Below are 24472 nucleotides of genomic sequence, written 5' to 3' on the forward strand. Positions count from 1 at the left end.
CGCCCACGAGTGGTGATTGCGAGAATGTTCAACTTTGCTCAGAAACTGCAGATCTGGCAGGCCTATTGCAAGAAACAAGTAGTGCAATATGACAACCGGGAGATCAAAATCTTTCAAGATTATTCGGTTGCAGTCTCTACTAAAAGAAGAGAATTTACTTCAATTTGCTCGTTGCTGGTGGCCTGGAAAATTCATTTTGCTTTGCAGTATCCAGTGCAGCTGCACATCTGGCATGATGGCAAGCAGCATGTTTTTGAGAAAGCCGAAGATGCCAAACACTTGAGCTAGTTGACTCTGCTTGAACAACCAGTGCTTTTCTTTCTGGCTCCAGTTGACATTACTTTTTCAAATTGGAGCTTTGCTTTGCGATTCCTAGCCTCTGTTGGGGCAGGTGAACTGCCTGCGCGTGTGCTTCTATTGCAGGGATGCTCATATATTTTTCTCATAATCAAGTGGTGTTGAACTTATTTCTGTTTGTTCATTTGTTTATTGCAGCAGTTGGGGACACCCGGGCCAGACATTACGTGCCTTTCAGTTCTCTAGGAAAAGGAGAACATATCTAAGTTGGTAGCTTTGAGTTTGGGGTATCAGAGAGGTATATTTGGGTGTATTTTATTCATTACTTATATTGGAGTTGGGGAGTTGGGATGGGAAGTTGCTTTGAGTTATTGTGGGCTGTATATCTGACAGTTCTGGGATATGTGAGGGGAATTATTCATGGAATGTCATTTTTCACAGGTTCTCCTTATTGTCTTGTGTGCTGTATACCGCTATCTTTTTCCTTGGAATTTGCTGCATTTGTTTGGGATTACCTGGAGGGGGAGATTTTGTTAAATGCTTTGTCTGCGTATGGGAGGATTGCACTTTTTCATTATGTGTTAAGGGGTCTCCGTATAGGTGGAAGTCTGGCTGTATAGTGGGCAGTGGTTATCTTCCCTAAGTTGTGTGCATGATGGCTGACACTTGTATGTCTCTTGGAATGTGGCTGGCTTAGGCTCTCCCATTAAGCGGGAAAAGGTATTGTCTCATCTTAACAGGTTGCAGTGTAGTGTGGCATTGCTGCAAGAAACGCACTTGACGGATGCTAAGCATCTTAAATTGGGTAGAAGAGGATTCAACCAAATTTTCTTCTCATCATGGTCTTCTGAGCGTAGTGGGGTGGCCATACTCCTCCACAATAGTCTCCTTTACCTTAGAAAATACCTATCTGTATACTGAGGGGGGATATATCATTGTTCAGGGGAAGTTATTTGGTAAATCATTGATACTTGCATCGATTTATGCCCCAAATTGCTATTCTTATTCTTTTGTCACTGATGTTATCACCCGTGTCTCAGTGTGGATCAGCGCCAAAAATATTGGGAGGAGACTTTAATTGTGTCGGGGATGCTCCCTTGGATAAATGTACTTCAGCAATGTAGGTGGGGTACAGTTATGGACAGATTTGATAAGAGTAAATCAAAAAGGTATCTTGAGTATAGTGAGGTCCAATCAGGAGGTATGTTGTGCGGGGGGCGTAAGTTTGTCATACATACATAAATAGAAGTTCTAGTTTTCTCAGACTATTGTCCAGTGTTATGTAGCTTGGGCTCTGCTACCTCCTTTGGCCCAGATGGAAATTGGTGCATGCCAGGGTGGCTACATAATAGAGTTTAAGGATTTTCTACTTAATATATGGAAACAATTTATATATTATAATGCCCAACATGCCAGTGAGCTGACTCTATTCTGGGAAACTGTTAAGGCTGTGCTTAGAGGGGACATCATAAGCTATGTAATCGCAAGGAGGAAAATAAATACAGATATTATAGATTTAGAACATAAGTTAGCTTATTACAAAATTCACATGAATCAGGTCCCCTCTATTGAGTGGCGAGACAAATATCTGCGCATGCAGCAAATTTTGAATGATCTAATTCATCAGAAAGTGGTAGATGCAATGTTTGCTTTCAGACATAACTTTTCAAATATGGTAATAAATCTGGTTGATTACTAGCTAATTGGTTAAACTAAAAGGGACTCAAATTTCATTGTGGGCCTTGAGAGTGATGAAAAGTGGATTATGAATTATAAGCATAGAGGAAACATTTTGTGGTTTCTATAAACATCTATAAGCCATTGAGCCGATGCATTTAGACATGGCTGAATTTTTCAATGGACCTATCCCTTCCTCAATTATCTGAGGATAATTTGAGGAGGCTAAATCATCCCATAACAGAAATGGAGATCAGTACTATCATTCAGGAACTCCCCTTATGTCACCAGGTCCAGATGGTCTTCCCTCGCTGTTTTATAAGATTCTTAAAGACTCAGTCGTACCAGTCTTAAAAACCTTATTTGAGGATATGATAGAAAGGGAGTATGTCCCGGACACTATGAGGGCTGCTTTGATAGTGGTTCTGCCTAAACTGGGTAAAGACCTGGGATAGCCTGGCTCATATAGACCCATATCCTTACTGAATCAGGATGTCAAAATTTATTCTAAAATTATAGCTACCCGTCTGACGTTAATTATGCCCAAATTGATTTCCCTGGAACAAATGGGTTTTGCTTATGGAAGGAAATCTGCATTAAATATTCGCAGACTTTTCTTGGCTTTGGAAATTTGTAGAAAGACTAAGCCTAAAGATCCCATGGTGGTGAGTTTTGATGCTGAGAGAGCATTCGACAGGGTGCCCTGGGGCTTTCTAGATTGTCTTGGAAAAATTTGGTTTTGTGGGATCCATTCATCTGCTTTATCAAAAACCAGAGGCATTTTTATCGATTAATGGGATGGCCTCAGAATCTTTTGTTCTGGGGAGGGGTACCTGGCAAGGTTGCCCTCTCTCCCATTTATTGTTTATACTTATCCTGGAGCCTCTCATTCGCAAGATAAAGATGGATGAACGAGTAACGGGAGTGCGTTTAGGAACACGAGTTAGTTTGCGGATGACGTATTAATGACTTTAAATCAGGCAACAAGCTCCTTTCCCATCATGTTAAAAATTATCGATTTTGGTGGCTTTTCTAGTTTGAAATTGAATTTGTCAAAATCTGAAGTGTTAGATGTTGAGGGTCTGATTTCCCCTTATTGTGGGCTGGGAATGCAATTCAATATTTTGGTATTAAAGTTAACAGTGATCCACTTACTTGGTATCATTTAAATATTTCCCCTGTAATACGAGAAATTCATACTAAATTGAAGAGTTGGCGAGACTTTCCCTTTTTGTTAATGGGGTGCATAGCCCTAGTTAAAATGACATTGATACCAAAATTGCTTTATGTTTTGACTATGGGGTCCCTTTAGTTTTGCTTCAAAAAGATCTCAAATTAATACAAAAGCTGTGTTCAAGGGTTTTTTGGAGACAATAGGAATCGGATGATGAAAACAAGACCTTTATTAAAATGCCCGATTCTGGCCGAGTTTCGCTCTTTTGCACAGAGCTGCCTCAGGGGCAATTAATTGAACCAGGACTTGGATATGTCAACATTGATGATATCGCATCGATATTCAGCGTAATTGAGTTCGTATAAAATCAGAAGAGCTTTTCCTTATGCACACAGTATTGCCATGTGATACCAGAAGTGAAGTCAATAATATTCAATGAATTGAAAATCCAAATGAACAGTATTTCAGCTGGTATCACCTGACACCCGACAGCTGATATATTTACCTATAACACCTTGATGGAGAGAGCTGTGAACAGTAATATTTTGAGAGCTACATTTCAGGGTTATTAATAGGCTTATCTTTTGGCTAGCAAAGCCTTTCTGGCAAAACTCATGGATTCAGGCAAATGTCTTAAATGTTTGCATCCTACAGCATCTTTTGTGCACTGTCTATGGGAGTTTAAAGTGGTATAACTTTTTCTGGGTACAATTGCTAGACTTCTACACACGAATTCTTAAGGACCAGTTTTCATGGTCTGCTGCATTTTGTTTTAGGTCACACAGTCGAGATGTGTATTTCTTCCAAACTCTTGCTGATCTAAGGATGTCTAGTTGCTCTGAAGCTTATCTTAGCCAAGTGGTTGGAGGTGACAGGTCCTACCGTTTGCCTCTTGGAGGGCGTCTATGCTGCACCTTTACTTAATGGAACATAAATCAAGCAGCGATGCTTCAGATAAGAAACATTTTCATCAACAATCTTGGCAGAGTTTCATATTGTTGCCTGTGGAGCTCTGTGTCAAGATAATTCCAAGCCAGCATTGTCCCCTGTCTGTCTCAGGGATACAGTTGTCTTCTTAATATTCTTCTTTAGGTTATTATGTCACACATTGATATGCATTAGCTGGATCAGATACTGGCAGTTCTATGATATGCAGGTTGTCCTTTGTACGTATATGTTCCTCCCTCCTTTAGCTTCTGTATTGACTTTTGTGTGGTATGGGGTACAGGGTTGGGATGGGTGTGGTTGCATTTCTAGTGTATTGTTTTTAGTATTATACTTGTGCATTTGGGCTGTGACAGATATGTTATGATGTTGCAATTTTATTATAATTGTGAAATGCTAATACAAATATTCTATAAACAAAAAGTACAGGACTGCTTCTATGGCCAAGTCCAAAAATAAAAATCGTGTTCATGCAGTAGTCTTAATTATCATGAAGGCTTCTCACCTGTAAAAACAATTTCCTAGCGTGTAGCAGATGGACTCAAAACAAATGGGTATTGTGTGCTCGTGCTAGCAGTTGGAGACGGATCTGACGTCAGCACGGGTACATATACCCCCACAGGAAGTGTAGCAAATCAGTAATTTCCGTCTCCAAAGCAGTTTGGAGCTACCCCACGCTCGCTGAGCGTGTTTCCAAATTCTAACGACTAAATTCATAGAAGAAACCTACTGAAAACGAGCCCCGCACTCCTGTGGTGATACCAGGCGGTCACTCACTTTAATTCCCTTAGTTCCTGTTCTGTGATGCCCTGGCCTCGCGCCCTCTCAGTGCCAGTCTGTAGCTCCCCAAAAATGGGCAGTTTATGCAGGAGGGAGAGGCGGCTGGTGCCGTGCAGGACGGTGAGGTTGCCGGTGCGTGTTGGAGGGAGTGGTGCACTGTTGGAAGGATCGGTGTGTGGGTGCAGGCTTTCCTTTAGCTGCCCCACATGCCTGCTCCAGCCTGTAACTGCTTGCTGTGCATGTGTGCATTTCCCTCCTGCAGACTGCAGTGCTCATGTATCAAGTGTCCCCGTAAGTGTCCATTCACACGACCGTATCCATTTGCGGATCTGAAAAACACTGACGTCTGTGTTGCGTCCATTTTTTTTTGCAGATCCATGTACTGCGGAAACAAAATACGGTCGTGTGAATGGGGCCTAAGAAAGTGTCCTCCAATAAAGTGTCCCCCTTATAAAGTGTCCCCTATCTATAATATATCGGGCTTGGTAGTGTGTCCGTCAGTGCTTGCGCATGTTCCCCAGCCCGCTGATAGATGGCGCAGGCGGCTCAAACACGCCGTACAGCGGCCATGTCACAACACCAGCTACAAGAGGTACTCTTGGGGGAATTCTGCACTACTGCGGAATGCAGAATTTGCGCAGAATTCCTCCTTCCGGCAGATTTTCTCCCTTGCTGGAAGACTATTCAAAACCAAAAGGACAGCAGCCATCGCGGGACAAGCAGAAAATAGCAGAGGAGAACCTGGCATGCCACGAAAGGCGTGCGTCCCGCGGCACACGCTCCGTTCGCGGTGAAGATGAAGGCCCGGGCGCGCCGATTGCAGTGAAAAGGGAAGGAACCCTTGTGCCGCGATCGGCGTGCCCGGGCCTTCATCTTCACCGCGAACGGAGCGTGTGCCGCGTGACGCACGCCTTTCGCGGCATGCCAGGGTCTCCGCTATTTTCTGCTCAAGGCGAAAATGGAAGGCCCCCCGTGTGCCGCGCCGGGCCTTCATCTTCGCCGCAAATGGGGTGCTGGGACTTCATCTTCGCCGCGAACGGCACGGGTCCCGCAGCATACTGGTGAGAGAGAATGTGTGTCAGGGAGGGTGAGAGAGAGCATATGGGGGGGGATGCCGGTGAGAGAGAATGTGTGAGAGAGGGGGGGTGGCAGAGATCATGGGAGGTAAGAGAGGGAGGTGGGGGGATGCTTGAGTGTGGGTTTCAGAGAGAAGGAGCTTATGAGGGGAGAGGAATGCCGGTGAGAGAGAAGAGGGGGTGTGGGGGAATGCGAGAGACAGCTTGGTAAATAAACTTTGCCAGCCCTGGCTTTAGCAAATGTGCCTCCACGTCCCTTGCCCTGGGTGAAAACAATTTCGTTTTTCCTTTTCAGCTAACGCTTCCATACAAGAGCATATGTGCCAGTAAAAAGGCTCGCCGCCCGGGCGTAGAACGGGTACAGTTGCTAGTAAGGGTATAAGCAGATAAAAGTAAGCATACTTTTCGTGGGCATGCTGCAAAGAGGCCACAGTTAGATGTGGACATGAAAGAATAGATCACACGTCACAGGAATAATGGCTTCTCAGTCTCTACAAAAATGATAATATATGAAGCCAAACGCATTGCTGTAGAGAGGCATTCAGGATTTTCCTGGATCACCATCGTGGTGCTACAGATTTATGAGGCGTGTGGCCTTGCTATGTGCACCAAAACTAGAATTGTGCAAAAAATGCCAAAAGAATATGAGTCAAGGATCTGATAGTGCCAAAACCATAAATGTGAAAACATCAGGACATGAGAAAACCCATTACGCGGTTGTGTTGTCCTGCTGTGCAGATGGCACCAAACTGCCACCGATGTTAATTTTCAAAAGGAAAAACATGCCAAAAGAAGCGATCCCATGAGGAGGAGTTGTGCATGTTCATGAGAGGGATGGATGAAAATGGAATGAGTATGGGTTGAAAAAGTGTGGTCCAAACATCCTGGAGGGCTTTGAAAAAACCTGCCCTATTAGTGCTTGACCAGTTTAGAGCACATATTAGCGAAACCACAAAAAAAAGAGCTTCAAAGAAGTGAAGACTCATCTAGCTGTAATTCATGGGGGTCTTACCAGCTAGTTGCAACCTCTCGACGTTTCCATCAACAAACCGTTTAAAGTCTTTATGCATGAAGAGTGGAACAAATGGGCGGCTGCTGGTAAATCATGATCGGACACCTACTGGACGAATGAAGAGGCCCACTATCACTCGAGTTTGTGAATGGATGAAAACATCATGGCAGTTAGTGAAGGATGAAACCGTTGTATGGTCATTCAAAACATGTGGCATTAGCAATCCTTAGATGGCACTGAGATGGTATCATATATGAAGATAAAGAAGAAAGTGATATCAGTGATTGTGAGCAACTGCGCTTCATAAATTCTGACACTAGCGATGAGTTCTTGGGGTTCCCAGACAACTAGAAGAGTACTTGAACTTTAGTCTCTCCTCATTTGTTAATGACAGTGATGATGATGTTTCTTATTACTGCTGCTCACTTTACATGGTTGAAATATTATTCTGTTATATTTTATTAAATATTTTAGCACACCATTTGGTTCAGAATATTTTTTTTTCTTATTTTCCTCCTCTAAACCCTAGGTGCGTCTTATGGTCAGTTGCGTCTTATAGTGCGAAGTCCATTACCTGCTATTAAGTTCACTTAGAGAATAGCCACTGCCATTAGCAATGGTAACATGGAATAGACTTAGTTTTTGGGTACTTGCCAGGTTCTTATGGCCTGGATTGGCTACTGTTGGAAACAGGATGCTGGGCTTGATGGACCCTTGGTCTGACCCAGTATGGCAGTTTCTTATGTTCTTAAATATGGTAAGTAAAAATAATCCTGACTACACAGTGCTACATTCCATATTAGGTGTTACCACCCAGGCAAAAGAACTTAGAGCCCTTGCAGGTAATACATGGAAATCATCAGCTCAGTATTCCATGTCATTTTTGGTATTTCCCCCAATCTCTTTAGAAGGCGATAACAGGGTTAATCTGGCTAAATAAACTAGAATTCTTAAGATCCTGTAAAAACTCAAGGAAGAAGATATAAATTTACTGACGTTTATAGATTCTCTTTACAATCTGTTGTTGCAATGGAGCAAACACTCCTTGAGTCAGCACTGGCTTGATCTTGGGAAGAGGGAACTGGGAACAGAAATGGGGTTGCCCTTTGTTCAGACCAAATCCACAGTCTTATTTATAGAGTAGGGGCTGTGCCCTTGCTTGCTACACTCGCCAACCCTGCCAGTGTGCTCTCCAATCTAGATTCCATGTTTGTGCCTAGATGGAAAATGCAAGCTGAGTAGGGCAAGTGACTTTAATGGAAGGAAGGGCAGAAACAGCTATAGAATTCTCCACCCCCCCACCCACCCCCGACTGGTTTGCATGGATGTTAAGGGAACCCACCCAAAAAAAGAAAGTGATAATTGCCTGGACACTTGCTCTTTTGGGGGTGGAAGAATGGTGGTAGATATGTGTGTGTGTGTAGGAGGGGGGAGGGCTAGTGTTCAGTGGGGAAGGGTATAGGTCAGAAGGCTTGCAATGGGTGTATGAAGATGGGAGTAGGATATATGGTGATGGATGGGGTGCATGTACATGGTGGTATATGGTATGCTGGGATGTATCTCATTAGGCTTCCATAGCCTTGTCTATTTCAGTTTTTCTAGTTCCACCCAAACACTGTCTTCTGAAAATGGTGTTGTATTTAACCCATTCCCATCTGTACTCCTGCTAACCAGCAGTGGTCCTCCTCCATGGTCTTTTTAGTTAAGACTGAATTAACGTATTTGTTTTAACAATTCTGCTATTTCCTTATCTTTTACCGCACAATGTTCCATGTCTCTCTTAAATCTTACAATACTTCCATTGGCCCTCCTCTTTTCTCTGTTATAGCTGAAAAATATTTTTGTCACCTCATCTTGCGTCTTTGGCGATACTTTCTTCTACTTGAGGTTTTGTTTTTCTAATTTGTTTCCTTCTCTTTCACCATAACTCGATATTCTCTTAGTTCTTTTGTATTTTTATGAATTCTTTATATTTTCAGTCAACTCTGAATCATATCAATTTCTGTTTCTCTTGTTTTTATTTACTTTTCTTACATAAAATGTTGTTGCCTTTTAGAGCAACTTTTTATTTTGGCCCACTGCTCCACATCACCCATCCTCTCCCAGTTTTCTAGCTCCTCAACATATGTTCACATTTTACCAAAATCTGTATTTTTGAAATCCAGGGTTTTGGTCTTCAGATGTCTTTTCTCTGTCTTGGCTGCAATATAAAACCATACCATCTGATGATCACTGGTGCTCAAGTGGGCAACTACTCAGACACTAGATACTACCTCCATTTGGCAGATTCCCCATTGGAATAAGCCAATGGATTCACCTGGACATAACCCAGGAACCACAAGAAGGGACTTTCTACCTATTACCCAAAATATACAAACCGGGAAACCCTGGATGCCCATTTGTCTCCAGCATCAACACCCTTACAATGGGAGTATCTGATTACATAGATTCCATCCTCAGATCCTATGCCACTAGCACTCCCAGCTACTTTCGTGACACTACAGATTTTCTGAGAAAACTCCAATCTATTGTCACCTCTCAGCCAACACTGTTGTAGCAACCTTGGATTTTGAATCACTTTACTCCAATATCCCCCACAAAATCTGATTACAATCCATCATGAATATCATCCCAGATTCCTCCACTGCTGAGCTGGCCAGCAAATCTTGCCATTTTGTCCTCACACATAACTACTTCAGATTTGAAGAGGACTTGTATCTGCAAGTCAACAGCACTGCAATGTTTTTATGGAAGATATAGAACATTTCCTCAACTCCTACACCCAGAAGCCACTCCTCTTCTTAAGATACAATGATGACGACATCATCATCTGAACACATGGATTAGAAGCCCTTACCACCAAGAATTCAACAAACTCCACCCCTCCATCAACCTTAGCCTAAATCAATCCACTCAGCAAGTCCACTTTCTGGGCACCTCTTTCCAAATATATGAAGGGAAGCATAAGGACCACATTATACCAAAAATCCACTGATTACCATAGATACCTACATGCCTTTAGCTTCCACCCCCCACAACCAGGTCTATTGTCTACAGCCAAAACCCTATGGTACAATCACATCTGTTCTGAACCCTCAGTGAGGAACTTCCCTCTGGAGAAATTACAATGTACATTCTTGGAATTATAGTACCCATCCAATGAGGTAAGAAAACAAATCAAAGCCTGACAAATACCCAGGCACACTCTGCTGCAGGACCATCCCAAAACAGAAAAAAAACAGAACACTTCTGGTTGTTTACTCCGCCCTTGCTCTGAGCTATAGTTAACAGCACAAACACATAGAGAAATACAACAAGAAAATGTGCGGCAAGCAATGCACTGGACAATAACCATTAACAAAAAGGATTTTATTTATAAGTAAGCACTCATCAGTGCATAATTCTAAACATACAGTTCAAATGTGGTGTACCAGCAAGGACCCCGACACGGCCGTGTTTCGCATCAGGGCTATGTCTGGGGGAGCATACCTTCCAAAATTTTGAGGATTATGTAAAAAAGGCGTGGAGAATGATGCTGAAGCATAACAAGCGAACTATACAAAAATCAAACTTGCTATGGAAAAGGACTTATCTGGTATATAGCTCCGCATATAGCTTTGGCTTTTATCATGTATTAAGCCCTGAGAAAGCACTAGGGCTTTATAATCATGAGGTCACATAGGAAATAGTTTTTAGATTCTTCAAGGTGACTATCAAATGCACTTATCTGAAAGGAGTCCACATGTACTTTTCTTTACATTCCGTGGTCGAGCCGACACTGCAATATTTCGGAGCTGGTAACTCCTCCTTCAGGGTGACTCGGCATCTATGTGTGTGGACAGTAGTGGACTAATCTGTGCGAAAGAAATAGAATGTCCTTTGAAGTACTGTTACAAAATTTTCTAAAGTGGCTAATAGATATGGAAAGAATACTTACTTCTTACTGTGCTGATGAATAAATTGCTACACATCTAATAAAGAGTCTCTTAGCGGTGCGGTCAGCTAACGCTAGACAGATTGCTGCTACATAAGTAAGTTGAATTGTTACAAAATGCATCAAATTATGTATCCAATGTCAGACTGAATCAAGTCGAGTAAAATCAAACTTGAAAATTTGCTGTACTTACATTCTCGGTGCTGTGAGCTACCTGTCATGGCTAGGGTGCTATGCCCTTAACTGACAAGCGGCCATTCTTTAGGCACCAATTTTAAAGGGAATTCCTCCGACTGACTGAAATGACAGCCGGAAATGATGTCATATTGTGTCACCAGTTGCGGTGTGTAGCGGAATGTATGGATTACTATGGACAGAAAAAAGCCCCAAGTCTGTCAAATCAATGAGAACCACTCAATTTTATCATTGAGATCAGATGGTTCAATGGAACGGAGGCGATGAATCCATGAGTTTTCTTTAAAATTGAGAGTAGATACTGTCTCCACCTTGCCAAGATGGAAGGATGTGTTCCAAAGTTATCCATTTAAAATCTTCAAAAGTGTGTCCTGTGTCGATGCAATGTTGTACAGTGGGCGCCTTTATATCTTTATTGTTAATGCGGCTTCTGTGTTCTGTAAGCTCTGTGAATTTTGCGCTTAGTGCGACCTATATAAATTTTCAAGCATGGACATTGAAGGGCGTAGACAACATAATCTGTTACAATTTACATCGCATTTTAAATTAATATTGATTCCAGTGTTGGGGTCTTGCCATTAGCAACACTGTTGGAGCGCCCTTTAAACCTGTTTTGCAGCTGGAACTTCAATATGAGACCATCTTGGTCCGGATTCAACTAGTTATTGCCCGTGGCTGTTTATAATTCCTGACATTGCAATGTTCCCGTGTCTAAAACATTGTCTGACTCAGCTGTAACAAGAATGGTTCTCCATATATACCTGTCTGCTGGTTATTTTAAGGTTTCTCACCTACTCCTGTGCCATGCTTGAGTTCTCCTGTGGCACCCTGAATTACGGCCTTGTAATCATTTCTATGCTACTTGTTATGCTTCAAAAACCCGATATCACCTCAACATGATGTTTTGAAACAATTATTATAAACTTTATGCTGAGATAAAATCTCTAGACTAATTCAAATGACTTCAATGTGAATCTATAATATCCACCATGATAGTGGAAAAAATTTATGGGAAGGACGAGGAAGGTTTCATACAACTTTATAACATCGCATCCAGCAATGTGTAATGGTTTTAATCATAAACCGACCTCCACCAACCCGTGAGCATTTTTATGTATTTTTTAGCGTGATCAATTTCATAAACTGAAGTGACTTAAAAGAATTTCTTTTTGATTTAATTGTAAATGTTTTAACCCAACGGGGTGAATATTCCACAAGTCCCAGAACAATTTAGCATGAACGCCGAAAGAAAATTTATCAGCAAACTTGACCGATTATACTTATTTTTGTCCTATGCTGTTATTCACCATAAAAATGGTTTTTGATTCTTAAATGAACACCCAACAACTGTTCATATGAATTTCATAAAACTTCCCGCATTCACCGCATTCTTGTCTGGAACTCCTCATAAATGTTTTATCAACAAATTCCTTCATATATGCGCTACTTCACATTCTTTTAAATAACGCACAATTCTCCACAAAACGTTGGGACATGGAGCCAACAATCTGACCGTCCAGAGATAAGTAGTGGGGTTGTGCCCCTCCACAAGATCTTAAAGATTCAGTATCGGCGTTTCGTGGAGAATTGTGCGTTATTTAAAAGAATGTGAAGTAGCGCATATATGAAGGAATTTGTTGAATTAGTCTAGAGATTTTATCTCAGCATAAAGTTTATAATAATTGTTTCAAAACATCATGTTGAGGTGATATCTGGTTTTTGGACATTCAATTTATATCCCTCAGGAAACATTGTGCTTTTTTGTTTTTGGCTTGTTATGCTTCAGCATCATTCTCCACGCTTTTTTACACAATCCTCAAAATTTTGGAAGGTATGCTCCCCCTGACATAGCCCTGATGCGAAACACGGCTGTGTTGGTGTCCTTGTTGGTACACCACATTTGAACTGTATGTGTAGAATTATGCACTGATGTGTGCTTACTTATAAATAAAATCCTTTTTGTTAATGGTTATTGTCCAGTGCATTGCTTGCTGCACATTAACTATAGCTCCCAGTTAAAACCACTGAAACATATCAAGGATCTGCAACCCATCTTGGACAATGAGACCACCCTCTCATAGGCTGTGGGATGCAAGCCTATCCTAGCTTACCAGCAGCCTCCCAACCTCAAATGAATGGACACTCATCGGCAGCCACAAGTTAAACAACAATGACACCAACTCAGGAACCAGACCCTTCTAGAAACCCAGATACCAACACACATTAACCCAGACAACACAATCACAGGACCCAACATCAATTACAACATTCACCTGCTCTTCTTCCATTGTAATATATGCCATCATTTGCCAGCAATGTCCCTCTACTGTCTACATAGGGCAAACAGGTCAATCTATAAGGAAAAGAATAAATGGACATAAATCTGACATTAGAAATGGCAACATTCAGAAACCAGTAGGAGAACATTTCATCCTTTCTGGACATTCTCTATCTGACCGTAAGGTGGTCATACTCCTCAGAGAAACTTCAAAGGAGTACTCGAGCGTGGAACTGCTGAATTGGAACTCATTAAAAAAAAACTTAATGCCATTACCCTAGGTCTGAACAGAGGCAATGTCTTCATGACTCACTACAACGATCTATGAACTTAACTATTATCGGGTCATTCTGTCTTTTCACACTTACCTCAGTTATCAGTAGGATCTGGTATAAGATATTAACCCACTCTCTACACCATGTCCTGCCTAATTCAATGCCTCATCTCTGTTCTGTATGTATTTTAGCCACCTCTTGTACATCACTTCATGCATCTGATGAACTGGACTTTGTCCTCGAAAGCTTATGCTTTAATAAATTGGTTAGTCTATAAGGTGTCATTCGACTCCTGTCATTTTTGCTGTACCAGACTAACACATCTATCCCTCTGAAGGTTTTATCTCCATTTGTGAATGCCAGGTCCACTTTCCCTCCTCCCCTAGTAGGTGTGAGCAGAACTCCTCTCAACATCTTAAAGATTCTGCAGCAGGGATACTCCAGTCTACATCTGGTAGATTAATATCTGATGAACAATATATCTCCCTTCTGGATGTCTCCAGCCAAATCTTTATCCGGTTCTTGAGTCAGCCTGTAGACTACACCAGTGTAAATGGAAGTGCCATTCCTTCTATTTTTTTTTTTTTTTGACATCACTTTCTCCTTTTCTCCATGTCCCTCTGTATTTCAATTGTTTGGAAATTATTTTATATAAAGGGCTACCCCCCCATTTCTGTCTTCTCTATCCTTCCTCAACAGGTTATAGCCCAGTATGGCCAAATCCTATTCATGAGACTCACTGAACCATGTCTCTAATTGCATCAATGTCTGTCAGCCTCTGCCATTAGGGTCTGCAGATCTGGAATTGTATTGCTCAGACTAATAGCCTTTGTTCTCATAGCTTTCCAGGTTATACTCCAGGGCTCGCTTAACATTCAAGAAGTGAAGATCCCATTTTCCTTTTTGTGTGTGTGTGATGTCTTGGAAAGAATATAGTAGCATGATAGCTTGATTACTGTGAAACACCACTTTTGGAAGAAACTTAGAATGTGTTCATAGAACACAGTCCTATTATGAGAGAATTGAAGGTATAAAGAATCTGAAACAGGAGTGTCTAGTTCACTTGCTCTTTGTGCCGAAGTGACGACTACAAGAAATTATAATTTTCAGATAAGAAATTATGTCCACAGAAATTCAAAAGGTTTCATATGTTGAACTAGAGCTACACTGACATCCTAAGACCCTGAAGGTTTACTGACAGATTAGGAATGTCACAGCCTTTAATGAATTTTGATGACTAAGGGTGGTCAGAGATAGAAACACCTTCCATCTGCTAGTGATACGTGGCAATGGTACAGAGATGAACTTTGACTGAAGAAGTGCCAAGGCCTGAGGACAAGAGGCAGAAGAGAATGAAGCAAGTTTCTTGGGCCACAGGAGAATGATCCAGTTGGCTGGACCTATGCCAAGTTAAGAAAATCTTTCATTTGATCCTCTAACATTCTGGTTGAAGGCTTTCTGGTAGAAATCAGAGGAGACTACTGCATGTTCAACATCTATTCCAGGAGAGCCAGCAATGGCAGAGCATCTGCAGTCTCTTGAATCAGGGACCACTTGTGAAGCAGTAACACTCTGCTGAGGCAGTGTGCCAACGTGTTCTGGATTCTTGGAAGATTAGGTTGCCTGGAGATATGGGCATTGTGATGTCCTGCCCAAGTTCATATTCAAAGAGCCTCCTGGCAGCGGGCATACAAACCTGTACCTCCCTGTTTATATAGAACATGACCACCCAAAAGGTAAGAGAAAACTCTTAGGGTTTAGCAGATGACTCACAGTACCAGGTGGTTGAATTTAGATGATTCTCCACTAAGAGCCATGATCCACACCACACTGGCATGTGCCCCTTATCCCTTGGAGGAGGTGTCTGTGGACAGCCACTTGATTCGATGGAACATGCAACACGAGGCCTATCTTTAGAACTTCTGGATTCATCCACTGTTGAAGGGATGCTCTCATCCCAAGGGTCACTGATATTTGGTGGGCTTGTCTGATAGAGTGGTTCCTATTGGTATTGGAGGCCCCTTGTGCAAATGTCAGAGCAACCCCATGCCCTGCAGCAACCATGTTTCCGAGGAGAACTAGGACTGATCTTGCTGTTGCTCTGTTCTTTTATAAGCTGCTTAGAGCTGTGTGTAATGCAGCCTATACATGTTTTAATTATGATGGAGAGACATGTCCCTTAGCAGCTCTCTAAACAAGGAAACATTTTCATCTAAAGCATGTCTTCCCTGCTCCTATAAATTGAATTCTTTGAGCCGGAACCAGGTTTGATGATTATAAGAGCTGACCAGGACACCAAAGGACTGTAGTAGCCGTATGGTTTTCTTGAGGGCTCGACGTCCTGATAGAGATCCATCATTAGCCAGTCATTCAGGTTTGGTAACATGCAGACTCCTGTTGTTGAAACTGTGCCACCACTACCATAAGGCATTTTGTGAACACCCTTGGGGCTTCAGAGAGGCCAAAGGGAGCACCTTCTCTTGATACTGTGTTCTTCACCACAAACTGTAACTTCCTATGGAGCAGCATGAATGGAAATGTGTGTCTGTCTTTCAACTCCAGAGTACAGATCCAATCCCTCAGTTGATTGAAAGAGGGAATCATTTGGAGGGAGTTAATCTCGAACCTCTCCTATGCCAACAACTTGTTCAGTCTCTGCAAGTCCAGTATAGGTTTTAGATTCCCAATTTCTTGGGGATCATGAAATAACTTTAATAAAATCCCTGCCACGCTCCTGAAGAGGTGTGGTTTTGATTGCCTTCTGCTTAAGGAGCAACTCCACTTCAAGTTGTAGTTGAGCCAATGGAGAAGGATCTTAACCATAGACTAAAGTCCATTGGGTCAGAGTGGAGTGAGAGATGTGTAAAGGGTAGCCATGCCCAGTTTTCAGAAATCTGTCTTTGGATATATGGAGTCCTTCTGAGGGGAAGGATGGAACCCTTCTTCCTCCCTGTCTAGTGGAGAGGGGAGGTGGGTTCTCAAAAAAACTAGTCCTGGGCTTTGGCTGACAGTTTTCCTCTGTCAACCTCAGGTGGGCTGCTGCTGAGGAATGGATGTTTGTAGGGAAACTACTGGCATTGATGAGGACAGATTGGTCCCCTGCTCAGCTGATGTTATTGCATGGTGGATTGATGACTAGAGGGACTTACGCGGCATTGTGTGCACAAGAACTGCTACACATGTTCAGTAAAGTCTTTGAGTTCTGAGAACTGGGTCTGTTCTGAGAACAGTGCTGCCAGATGACACCCACTCATAATAGCTAATTCATGCCTGTTTATCAATCAGGGTCTGTCTAAATACTGTAATAGAGACAGCATGGAACTTTTAACTTGTAGGTTGTCACTTCCTACAGGTAAGGTTTTAAATGTATTTCCTTTCTAAATATGTGCTTAGCTTAGTGACCTGATGACCAGCAATGCAAATTGTCCAAATTCAGTCACTAAGTTGTATTTTTGTTTCTTAACTCCACAATGAGATGAATAGTAATCTTTCCATTTTTTAATCTGCAAAGGCATTTTTAAATTTTATATATTTTAGATTTTTTTCTTTTTTCTTTACAGAATACCATTTATATTTCTATATTTTTCAGGCTGCTGATACTCTTGCAGTGAGACAAAAAAGAAGGATTTATGACATCACCAATGTTTTGGAAGGGATTGAATTAATTGAGAAAAAGTCAAAAAACAGCGTCCAGTGGAAGTAAGCTTATAAACTCATAGAATAAGAGAGTCTCTAATGACGCCATGCTTAATGTCAAAAGAAAAATGTAGTGTTCTTGGCTTCAATTTATTAAAGCTTTCTTCTAATTTTGTACCTTCATAAGAATGTGTGTAGTTTTAAAAAAAAAAATTGGACTGATCAATGGCCCAGTCACAATACTGTGCACATCCATATAGGAGACTTGTATTTCATTCCTTTAATCTGTTTTCTACTCCTTCACAACATCTGGGGGAGAGGGAGTCCAATCATTGTTCAAGAACACCTTGTGTCAATCTTAAGTCAGATGCTTCTTTGCAAAAGGTCTTCCTGACTTGAGCTTGTTGACCTATACACCTAAGACACAAGCACTTCTCAATTTACTAAAATATTTTCATTTATTTTCAATGCATTGTTAGTACTTTCCTAGCCTCAGTTTTATATAGCTTGTCTAGCATTGTCAAAAGTTGTTTATTTCCTGTAGCACACAGATAAGCAAAAAGTAGATCCATTTAATTTGTGTTCTCACTTATTTTCTATGTTGGAGTCTGGTAGAAGGGATTAGATTCAACAATATGATAGAGGAATAATCAGCAGTCTTCTCCCCCCTTTCATTTGCTTGATCTGCTAGGAGAAATATGTTACTGGATAATATATTTAAAACTAGAAAACCTGATACTTTACTAATTTCTAAAAAAAAAAAAAATAATGTAATTTTCTAGCTCTGTTTTGTTAGCTTACTTTTCTTTCAATTAAGCAAGGCTGAATTAGCTATGATCAACAGATGGCACTGAATGGATCTGTCTTTCCAAACTAGTAGAGCTTTGAACTTTGCTGAGCATGTTCCCAAGCGGGCATTGCCCCAGGGGTCCCCTCAATGTGTTTTGTTTTGTTTTTGTTTTGTTTTTTTTTGACCAAGCTTTGCACAGACTGCTACTGTCTCTTTAAAACTTTTCTTCTCCTTAGTTGATTTCTTGCGTCATGTGGGCCACAGTTGCATGTTTCAGTGCTAATAGTAGAAAAAGGTGATAGGTATTTCTATTCAGAATTTCCTATCTCAAAAACGTTTTCCATCGTAGTCTCAAAAAAAGATAACCAGCAGTTTTGAAGCATGCTGCTGTGGCCAAATAATGTCCATTATGGATGGGCATGATCAGTATTACATCTGCTTAGGCCCAGACCATGACCAGCCCAACTGCCAAATAAGTGGGAGAATGTCATTGAAAGCCTAATGGTCCAGAGCCATTAAGATAGCAAGCTTAAGAATCGAAATGCAGGATGTTACTACTTCCAGGAGCCACCATTCTTCCTCCTGAAGCAGTGGAAGTAAGTCCTCTGGTAAAAGTTTATCACACTGACACGGCAGAGGTCAGTGGAGTTGGTCATAAGGCCCACTAAGGCCAAGTACCGAGACTTCTTGGCACATTTGCATTCTGTGCTGGTGGTATCCAAGAAATAAAAATAGTCAATGCAGTGTCTGACCATGTCAGATTTGTCAGAGCACTTTGCCCCTACAGCTTCCATATAGCAAACTGTGTTGAAGTTGTTGCCTGGTACATCAGAACAGTTGACACTCTACACATTGGAGCACCCGATGCACAAATCAGAGCGCACTGGGGAAAATGAATGTGTAACTCATTGACGCACTCTGCGTACACCATGTCCAAACCTGCTGAAGAATCCACTCAACATGCGCCAAAGATCTCACAAGCAAAGCAAAAACAATCTAAGGTAATGCCGACACATACTGCATCAAAGCATACCCTGCAACACAAGCCTCAGAAAAAAGCTGCAGTTCCAGCTCCAGAACATTTGAGGCATATAATTTCTCATAACGAACGAGACCTCTCTGTTTATCACCTGGTTCTATGGTGATTATTACTTTTCAGTGCTACCAGTTCACTCTATAGAGCGATACACATAGGAAACTTTGAGAGCAGCATTACCAGCACAAAAATTCACAACTCCTGCTGCTTCCTTGGTCAAAACCAGGCTATACTTCCACCCCCTGTAACCAAGGCACTGCCATTGTCACAGTTGTTATCTTGGGGTCTGCATCTTCAGGCTCCAAATGCTATATGTTCACTTCTTACACCACCATCATATTAGCCACCATCTTTGGAACACGAACCCATTCTAGTTCAGAAGAGGATGCTCCTTCACTAATGCTGGGACAGAGATCCCAACAGGCAATGGAACAAATAACATAAAACTGAATTTTTTTGCCGCCTTGCTGCTCAACTAGGAATAACCATTCCTGCCAACCTAACAGATTATTCTGATCTCAACACAAAGGGTAATGTCAGGCACCCCACCTTTTCCGACATTTTCCTCATCTGAACAGAGATCGGCTGCCAATAAGCGACCTCTATCATCAGGATCCTCACAGGTTCCAACTCCTCTGTCACTGCAGTCATCCTGGTCCAATCATCATTTCCCAAGGGAGACCTCGGTCAGCTCAATGGGTATTCCGTCAGGGTTGCCGAATCACACTTCTCCACCAGAAGATTTAACACATCCAAGATTTGTGGAGAAGATGGAGAGCAGCGCTTAAAATAGAAGTGCAAAAAGACAAGACTCAAGAACAGAAGTCTTAGGCATACTTAAAACTACTAGACGTCCCTGTAGAGCCTTCTGCTTTGCCAATTCACGTGGTGTTAGATATTGTTCTCATGACAATGTGGGAGACCCCATACTACAGGATAATAGCTTCCCAGAAGCTGGATCTCAAATGCTGGATGAAAACATCACCAGGATATGTAATTGATCAACTGTCACACAACTCTGTGTTGGTGGAATCCGCGATGAAAATCTGCCTCCATTCTAATGCTCCTCCAGGGAAGAATCACCAGATTCTGGATGATTTCAGCAAAAAGATTGTTTAAGGCATCATACTAAAAGCAAGAATTACTCAACATCAATGTGTTATGGAGCAATACATTTTTTTAAATATGTTCAAAGCCTGATGCCATATATTTGTTTAGAAACAGGGGAACAGATAGTATCTGCTCAATTCTACAAATTAGAAGAAGCCATCAGACACCTATGTTTGGTTTATGAATCATGTGATACAACAATGTGAACACCTGCTACATCTATAATGGCACATCGTATGGCATGGCCCAGAGCCAGCAGCATTAAAGAGGGTAGCCAAGAAAAATTAGCTGATATCTCCCATGTCTAGGTGACTAAGGGACACAGTTTTACAAATAAAAGAACAAAATGTAGAAGTTCAATTCTCGTCCCCATCTGCAGAACCCCATACTGCGGGAAGATGCTCTTATCCTATAAGCGAGCCTACTACCCAAGGAAACCATACAGGTTGTACCACCAGTATTGCCTACTGCCTTTATAGGCCGGTCAGCAGTAGGCTTAAACAACCCAAGCAAGGGGTCGACCCCCAACGATGTGGATAGCAGCTATGACAACTGGCTAAGCCAGCTTTCAGTTTTTGTCCAAATACCTTCATCAAACACTCGAGTACGGGGCAGAATCCAGTTATATTCAAATATCCAAAGACTAATGTCTTGGAAGATAATACGGCAGGAATACATCTCAATTTCTTGCAGTAACCGCTAATCCCACACACTGCTGTTCTGCCCGCTGACCCAGCCCACCTACCACTTCTGAAGCAAGAGATACACCTTTTGCCACAGAAACCAGGCAACCAAGGACTTTACTCCCAATACTTTTTAATCCCAAAGAACATGGGAGGGCTCTGATCCAACTTGTTTCTTCAGAATCAGTTTGTTTGCTGAGAGAAGTTCAAAATGACTTCTTTGAGCGTGTTCCTAGCATTCATACAACTCAATGACTGGATGTGCTCATTAGACTTCAAAGATGATTATTAGAATGTGTACATAAACCCTTCTTGCTGGTGATACCTTTGCTTCAAGGTGGGGGGAGTCATTACAATTACAAGGTTCTTCTGTTTGGACTCTACCCCTTGAGTCTTCACAAAATGGTTTGCAATGGTAGTTGCCCACCTGCGCCATCAAGGGATTCAAATATTCCCTTAGTTAGGTGATTGAGTACTGGTAGCTCCCTCAAGGGAATCCCTCCAGTAGGGATGTGCAGAGGGACACCATGCGTTGCATTCGGGATTCGGATTCGTCGGGGGGCAGATACGTTGCATTCGGCCGTATGGCACCCCGATACGTTAATACGTCAATTTTTATAAGTTTCCCCGCTAAAATTAAATTAACTACGACCCCCCCCCCCCCCAAGACTTACCAAAACTCCCTGGTGGTCCAGCAGGGGGTCCAGGAGCCACCCTCTGCTGCCAGTTTCAAAATGGCGCCGATATCCTTTGACCTACTATGTCACAGGGGCTACCGGTGCCATTGGTCAGCCCCTGTCACATGGCCATCGGTGCCATCTTGTGCTCCTACCATGTGACGGGGCTGACCAATGGCACCGGTAGCCCCTGTGACTTAGTAAGGGCAAAGGCTATCGGCGCCATTTTGATTACTGGCAGCCGATGGCCCGAGTGCAGGAGATCGCTCCCGGACCCCCGCTGGACCACCAGGGACTTTGGGCAAGTCTTGGGGGACCCTGCTGACCCCCAAAAGACTTGCCAAAAGTCCAGCAGGGGTCCGGGAGCGACCTCCTGCACTCGGGCCGTCGCCTGCCAGTATTCAAAATGGCGCCGATAGTCTTTTCCCACACTGTCACAGGGCCGACCGTCGGCCCCTGTGACATAGTGAGGGCAAAGGCTATCGGTGCCATTTTGAATACTGGCAGTCTATAGCCTTTGCCCTATGTCACAGGGGCTACCGGTGCCATTGGTCAGCCCTTGTCACATGGTTGGAGCACAAGATGGCACCGGCCATCCATGTGACAGGGGCTGACCAATGGCGCACCGGTAGCCCCTGTGACATGGTAGGTCAAAGACTATCAGTGCCATTTTGAAACCGGCAGCCCAGGGTGTGAGTGCAGGAGATGGCTTCTGGACCCCCTGCTGGACCACCAGGGAGTTTTGGTAAGTCTTGGGGGGGTCAGGAGGGTGGGGGGGGTTTGTTTAAATTGGCTTTTTTAGGCGGTCGAATAATTTGGCGAAGATTCGTGTATTTGTGGGGAATCGTGATACGTTTCGCTTCCCCACGAATACAACAAATATGGCCACATCCGTTGCGGATTGCCAATATGTAGGGACCGAATGCACAGCCCTACCCTCCAGTCACATACTCCAATTAAGATATGCATGCTTCGATTCCTTGGATTCCTTGTCAACTTCAAAAAATCCATTCTAGACCCCACACCACGAATACAATTTATTGTGGCTCTGTCCAGAGGGAAGAATGCCACAATCAAAACCAAGCAACTGTCAAACCCATAACAAAAATATTGCTAGCAGTAATTTTATGGTTTTGAAAGTTGCTTGGTTTTGATTGTAAATATTATTACCCTTAGCATAAGGCTTGGGGGAACTACACAGAGCAGCAGTTACTACCCTTAGAAACAGCGATGACCTGTATGGAGCAGCAGCTACTTGCTAGACAGACTGAATGGGCCATTTGGTCTTTTTGCAGTTACTAAGTTATGTTATATAGGCAAGAGCATTCCTCCCTTGGGACAGTCACAGTGCTCTGCAAAATGACAGAGACCTTATTGAAGACAATATGGACAAAAGCCTGCCACGTTCTCATATTCTTATGTCATCTGGCCATGGCTATTCACATAATCTCATTGACTACCTTAGATATGCGTTGCCTCCAATGAAGACTGAGGGCCCAGTGGAACCACCACCTACAACCATTTCGCACCAGGGTGATAACTCCAGAAATGAAACAAATGTTGGCTACAGCAAGAAGTTCTACAAAGCAGAGCACCCTCCAACCAGTTCTGCATCAAGTAGTACTAGTAACAGATGCCTCTACCGATGGTTGGGGAGCCCACACTGGACAGTACAGAAAAACAGAATATCTGGTCAGTTCAAGAAAAGCACTTGCAAATCAACTTACTAGAACTCAAGGAAATGCAACATGCACTGTCTGCATTCTGCCATATCCTGAAAGTGAAATGCATCATGATCCAAATGAATAATTAAGTAGCAATGTTGTATATCAACAAACAAGGTGGAACAAGGTCATGGGTCCTGTCAGGAAGTCCTGCATATATAGCACTGAGCAATACAGAACAAATTAATTCTGCAAGCGACATACTTACCTAGAATAGTGAACACTGTGGTGGATCGATTTAGCAGAATATTCTGCTTACTCAAATGATCCCTGACGCAATACATAACCAATCACCTCTTGTGACGATGGGGACAGCCATGTATAGACATCTTTGCAACAGAAAAAAACAGAAAACTATATCTAATTCTGTTCCATTCAACCCAGTGATCTACATGAGACTCCAGATGCCTTCCTAATTCCCTTTTCCTTTAATACAACTCATAGTGAGTACTGTTCAGAAATTCATGTAGGACCAAGACAATATGATCCTAATCACACTGGTATGGCCCAGATGATTGTGATATGCCTATCTAATGCAATTCTCTATCAAACCTCCAGTGACGATGGTAGAGTCTCCTGTCTTACTAACTCAAAAAAATGGCATATTACTGCATCCGCTGGCCATGCGCAATCTGACAGCATGGATGTTGAGTGCTCAGTCCTAGCTCGTTGGACTTTACCAGACCCAATTCAGAATGTCCTCATCTCAGTGAGAAAACTGTCCATGAGAGAGAGTTATTCTTTCACGTGGAAATGTTATTTGCATTGGTAATGCTTAGCACAACTTCAACCCTTTCATTTGTGATTCTTGAAATTTGCATGATCTCTCCCAATCTGGTTTGGCATCTTGATGCCATTACAGCTTATTTCCCTGACAATGGAGCACCTATTTCTGTGCAATCCCTGGTCTCTAAATTCATGGACTACTACATCTATGTACATTGGTACCTTGGGATATTGACATTGTTCTCGCCTTACTGATGAAAGCTCCCTTTTGAACCTCTAGAAACTGCATTTCTAAAATACTTAATCTGGAAAGTACTTTTTCTAGTTGCATTCACCTATACACAGAGTAAGCAAGCTGCAAGCTCCATTTTATTACATCCCTTATATAGAATTCTTTCATAAGGTGGTCCTAAGAACACATTTGAAATTTCTACCGAAAGTCATTTC

General features: G+C 42.3%; 1 protein-coding gene across 2 annotated transcripts in view; it reads left to right on the top strand.

The window, feature by feature from the left end:
- Positions 1-24472, top strand: part of E2F5 (E2F transcription factor 5) — a 147491-nt gene that overhangs the window by 8412 nt on the left and 114607 nt on the right. The window contains exons 1-2 of one of the 2 annotated variants that reach the window (XM_029591584.1): positions 15301-15379; positions 17233-17342. In XM_029591584.1, coding sequence (XP_029447444.1) covers positions 15365-15379; positions 17233-17342 — 125 coding nt within the window. In that variant the 5' untranslated portion in view covers positions 15301-15364. Of the gene's footprint in view, positions 1-15300; positions 15380-17232; positions 17343-24472 lie in introns of those variants that run through there. The other variant, XM_029591583.1, reaches the window with a different exon arrangement.

Source organism: Rhinatrema bivittatum, chromosome 2 (genome assembly GCF_901001135.1).
Source record: "Rhinatrema bivittatum chromosome 2, aRhiBiv1.1, whole genome shotgun sequence".
NCBI lineage: Eukaryota > Metazoa > Chordata > Amphibia > Gymnophiona > Rhinatrematidae > Rhinatrema > Rhinatrema bivittatum.